Source organism: Formica exsecta, unplaced genomic scaffold, assembly GCF_003651465.1.
Source record: "Formica exsecta isolate Colony F162 unplaced genomic scaffold, ASM365146v1 scaffold201, whole genome shotgun sequence".
Lineage (NCBI taxonomy): Eukaryota > Metazoa > Arthropoda > Insecta > Hymenoptera > Formicidae > Formica > Formica exsecta.
In genome coordinates this window covers 2,675,980-2,681,652 of record NW_021849308.1, presented here as the reverse complement: position 1 = coordinate 2,681,652, position 5,673 = coordinate 2,675,980, and the positions used below count along the sequence as shown (strand labels likewise).

The 5,673-nt window shown below is 42.0% G+C and overlaps 1 protein-coding gene across 9 annotated transcripts in view; it reads right to left on the bottom strand.

Moving 5' to 3' along the window:
• LOC115234611 (CUGBP Elav-like family member 4) overlaps positions 1-5,673 on the bottom strand; it is a 714,297-nt gene that overhangs the window by 31,905 nt on the left and 676,719 nt on the right. For all 9 annotated transcript variants that reach the window (XM_029805804.1, XM_029805802.1, XM_029805805.1 and 6 more), the window contains one exon: positions 5,298-5,377. In XM_029805804.1, the coding sequence (XP_029661664.1) occupies positions 5,298-5,377 (80 nt within the window). The remainder of the gene's footprint in view (positions 1-5,297; positions 5,378-5,673) is intronic.

Here is a 5,673-nt window from a genome sequence, read left to right as displayed (position 1 = left end):
AGGTTTTTATTTTATATTTTATATTTAAAAGTTCTTATTTATGAAGCATATAATAAACATGTATCTATCTAGGTATTTATATATTTCTATATCACTTTATCTAACTAGATTCATTTTATTATTATCGTAATGAAGATGTAAAACAAACGTCGTTGTTATCCGCTGAAATTGGCACTCTTGAATGTACACGGAAATCAATTATTAACGTTAACATCGCGTCGCTTTGTTGACGGGGTGTCTCTATCACAAATGCGCTCTCCGTGCTGGATACGTTTGTATCGATTCGACGATACCACCCTGTAACGGAGGGAGAGTCGGCGCACAATGAGGAATCACGACAAGAGCCTTATCGTACGAATAATCGCTTCGAATCCCGCAGTAAGGACGGGATCTTGCTGATGGGTTCCCGTGCTCTCACGGTCGATCGCGCTTCCTTTCCACGGTCGTCCATTCACCCCCTTCTCCTCCCTCTGCTCCCGCGATCTGTCTTTCTCTTTCTTTGTGAAGATTCGGACTCCGCAGTCGTTCTGACTCCCGATACACACGAAGGACCCGCCAAACAAGTAACAGTTGTACTGGAGATAAAAGCAATGCAATTACGAGGCCGCCGAGAGAATTACTCAGGGAATGTCTTTAATTAAATGTTGGGAGCAGTTTGCGAGCCTCCGTTAATGCAGAGACAATTTCCTTCCATCCACTTTCCGCGCGCGCTCGCGCGCGCGCGTGAATGCTGTTCTCGACCAGAAAGGTAACATCCGGCCGGAGATGGAGACCCCGTTATGTTCGCGTTACGTCCAGATCCGCGGGTTCCTCAACTTAACGAACTTTTAAAGTTTGCGCGTGCCTAATCACTCGCGTCAATGTCCATTCAAAAACTCGCTCAATAAGTATCGAATTCCATCGCTCGAGTTTCCTCGTTCCGATCGAGGAGCGAGCACACCCTGCGAATCGCCTGTAGGCATCCGACTGACTGTTCTAAAGTTTGGAATAACTTCAATTGGCCATTGTATCTTATCACTTCGAAACTTCTTGTATGATGAATTCCCTGTCTACTTGAAATCCAATTCAGCACGTTGAATGCCGCATAAATTCCGATTAATTTTGCAAAATCCAACTAAAGATTATGCATCTAGTATTAAAATATTTTACGTGTATTAAATTTAATAAATGTGCAAAAATTTCTATTTTTATTATGTCTACACTAACAATAAGTATCATCTAGAGTTGGCTACCTTGGATTGTTTTAAACTTTCGTAACGAATAGACTGTGTAGACATTTCACCGCGAAAAGATGGCAACAATCGACGGTATGCCAAAGTTACGTAAATAGGACCAAGGGGACATCATTCCACAACTCGTTTTGACGCGGCGCGACGAAACACTTCACGTGGTTTTTGCTTTTATTACGAGACATTTCCAAGAGATATATGTATGCAAGGGGGAGATTTCGGTACGCGAGGAGCGCGACGTTGGAGGGTTTGCGAGGCGTGACAAGAAATGTCACACGCTTCGGAAAGCATAACTACATGAGGCCTGGCTCGCATGCCGCTGCGTTGACACATACGAGATAAAAGAAAGAAAAAAGAGAGAAACGGAGGGAGAGAAAGAGAGGCGGCGTACGAAAATATCGAGCTCTTGAAAAAATATTGCCCGTTGCGTGATGCACGAACGCGCCTATGATTCGAGATGTGTAAACAGGCTGTGATCAAACAAAAAAGTGTGCAAAAAAGTTGGGGGCTCGAGATACTCCTGTGCAATTGATGCAGGCTTGCCTGACGCGCGTGTCCAGAAAAACGTGGTAGATTATCGTCGCGAGTAGAAGTATTTAATTTTTTACAAGAGAGAGAAAGAGAGAGAAAAAGAGTAAAATCGTGTTATCCCGACACATTTCGCATGACAGAATCACAGTTTGTAATAACATTATTAGAGGTCGACGGAAATTTTTATAATATTTTATAAAGCATTACTCCGGAGCAAACTTGCAGTTGATACCGCGAATTGGTTTGTATGTTTTCTAGTAAGCGAGAAGAGAAGGAGGATAAAGTTATTCTTCTGTTAAAGCATTTAAAAAAATTGAGTTTTTAAAGCGTCGAGAAGAGAATGGCGGAATCCGAGAATACATTGAGCTGCTGGAAAAATATTGTTCGCTAGGAAAGGCACGGGAGCGTTGCTGCGAAAAGTGTAAACCACATTATACGGGCCGTGAAATCGGTAAAAAATGTTTGTACTGGTCTGTGTATACAGACGTCTCGGTATTGTTAGAAATTAAAATTTTTTCGTGTGTAATATCTCCGAATGACGGATCGTAAAATCGGCTAAAATATTGAGCGCTTGAAGAAATATTGCTTGTCGCGCGATGCATAAATATGTCGATCCGAGAAACATAAATCGGATTAAAACCACTCGTGAAAACGAAATAAATACGCTTATAGTATACAGATTTTATGATAATGTTTTTGTGTTATCAGCAAAAAAGAAATGCTGTAATATTAATCGCGCGATGGCGTATCTATTAAAAATATCACGTTTTCAATGGAAAACATATAATTTATCATTGCAATTAAATTTCTCATATTTACATTGCAATAATTATATAAATATATTGATGATGAAATAATCTTGTTTGTTCAACACATTAGAAAATAAATTATGTTTATGATGCTTGCTAATATAATTATATTCTCGTGTGACAGATGTACGAAATATATAATTGTTTCAATAGCATAAGAGCGTAATGTTGTAAAATCTTGTTAAATATATGCATAAGTTTCCAATTACATCGCTCTCAAATTTATATTTTTTTTTATTGAATTTTAAAATTGGACTTGTCACTGCGAATTAAGCGGCTTGTGTAAAGGATAATTGAAAAAAAAAGAATCAATGTTAACGTGTGCATTTGTCATTAAATAAAATAACATTATCCATATTGTGTATATCTACATCATGTGGATTTCATAAGGTGTTACGATTTCACGCTTCCACTACGAGCCAGTATGTCGTCTGCAGGCCGACAGCGCGTCGTCGCGTATTACAGTATCAGATTGCAAATCAATATCTCATTTCGTAGGTATGAGCCGAGATGTTGCGTTCGTAATGCAGTTTCGTGACCGAGAGCGTCGACGTGTTCGAGTGGCTGAAAGCAGAGGGTACACACGCGAGATGACATACGTGTACGATCGTACATATATTCGGCATTTTTATGTGCGCGCACACATACACGCTTATATAGATCGACGCTTCTCTAAGCGTGTGTGAGCGAATAGATAGGACAGGGGAAAATTGGAAGGGGTTGTGATCTTGCGCCAGGTCAGAGGAAACTGGAACGAACATAGTCAAGCCGAATTACTCTTGGGGCTCCATAACATCGCGTCTCCTTCGCGATAACGATTGTTTTCTACGAAAGATTTATATTGATTGGCCAAAGAGAAAGAGTGAATTTTTTATCCGCTGTCTGCGCTTATTGCCGTGTTTTCAAGCGATGGCGAAATAAAAGTACGTAGTTTTCAAAAACACATTGTTAGATAAACTGAGATATTGGATCACATTATTTTTTATGACCAACCAAAATGACAGAAGAACTGCTGCTATTTTAATCTTCGCACGTAAATATCACGCTCATATGATTCGCTGACATTAAATTGTTTGACACAAACGGTCCTCTCTTTCTTCTCCTCCGCGCCGCGCAAAATTTCATAACGTCGAGATCTACATAATTCGCCGCAATAATTAAGCTACGTCCCGCGTAGAACGCTACCACGTGCCTTTCGTATATCTTCTGGGTCGAATAATTCAGGGTCGAAGGTCGGCATTTCGGCGAAAGCGTTAACCCCGACACTCGCTGCCGCTTTCGCCTTCTCGCTTCCCCATCCCCTCGGTCACGACTGCGCGCCGTGAAATCTCGTAACATCGGCGTCGAGATTTGCATAATTCGTCGCGATAATTAAGCAATCTGCATATTACGGCCCGCGTGCGCTGTCAGTACCTCTTTCGTGGGCAAATAGTCGCGGTCCTGAAGTCGCCCTCCCCCCTCCCCCCTCTTCACTCCTACTCCGTCTTCCACCCGTATTCGGCTATTAGATTAGGGCGTTGTAACGAGTAATATTCACGTAACCAACCCGCGCTTCGACCCCCACGATTTCGCCCAGCGCACGACGTTCGTGCAGGGACTGGCGTTTAACGTACGACGTGAACCGCGAATCTCTTGTCGAATGCCAAAAGTGACGCCATCTTCTCTTCCTAATGGTCTCACATAACATACAAGAACATGAATTATAATGGATCCTGTTACTCTTCTCTAGTAGCTCTAATAACATAAAAAGTTATAAGATCGTCTCGTGTTTCGTGTTTGTATCGCGCTCTCGAAGACGATCATATTATAGAAAAATACATGGATGGATATACGTGTACATATAGATTATCAGAAGTTTGTATCATTAATAATATGTTTTATGCGTATTATTTTAATCTTCTGCTCGTAAATAATATGCATATTAAGATTTTTAATATTTAACTACTTTTTGAAATTATTAATTTAGAGCGTTATAAAATCACAATCAAAAGCAATAGTCCCACATAAATCTTCGCGATCTCAATTGTACATTATAGGTCTAATAATTGTCCGAGATGCAAACTCCCTTAGGCGCGTCGATGCATGTCAGCGGCGGTCGATAGGCAATAACGCCGACAAGGACGATTGGGGGTCCGGCAAGCGGCTTTGCAAAGTTTCGCCAATCAGCAGGTGGAATCCTGGACGAAACTCACTGACAATTCAATTACAACTGGGAATTCCTGGTCCGACCCTAAGCCGAGAAAGTTCGGCGGTTTGACGGAGACCGAGGGACGCTCTCTCCGAGGGCTGCGGAGAAGGAGGCGAACCGCGTTTCTCCAAGTGTTATGCAGATTTCTGTTTGGCCAGTCATTACTGGCTGGTGTTTGCAGGCACGACAGCCATTGCTACGGCTACCCGGTCCGATCTCCAACCGCCGGTCACTTCCTTTCCCGCCACCCGTTAACGGAAGACGGTCATCTACTGCCCGGCCACGGCGGCGCGCATCCCTATCCTCGATATTCATATCAGCCCCCGCACCCCTTCCTCTCTTCCGTCAGGTGTAGCGCTTCTATGAATATTTACCCTCCTTTCCGTTAATATCGCGTACGTGACATTTTCCGAGCGTAAATACGCACGGCGTCCGTGAACACGATGACTGGCGGTCATCGGCTGAAGAGGTGGATTGGAAGATAAAAAAATAACGAGCTTCGATCGAAGAGAGATATAATATCATACGGTGGATACTCACCGGCATAGTTTGGCTACCGTGTAGAGAGTTTATCGCCGCCAGTGCTTCTTGGTGCGACGAGAGTTTCACGAATGCACAGCCTGAAACAAAGAGAAGAGAGCGGTCATTAAAACCCAATGAAAAATAGATCGTAGATTTCGCACACAACTGACATTATCATATTTTTTTAACATGTGAAATATATAACCTTTCCTATTTGCCTTAGTATAATACATACTTTCAAGTTTACAAGAATATATCTTTCATTTTTGAGAAATAAATCTTGCGCATTGAAAAATCTTACACACTCTACACGAGACAATGCTAAAATATGCGACACAAATGAAAATTATCACGAAATAGAGGGTTTAATCAAACTCGCGGCGTTCAATATTCA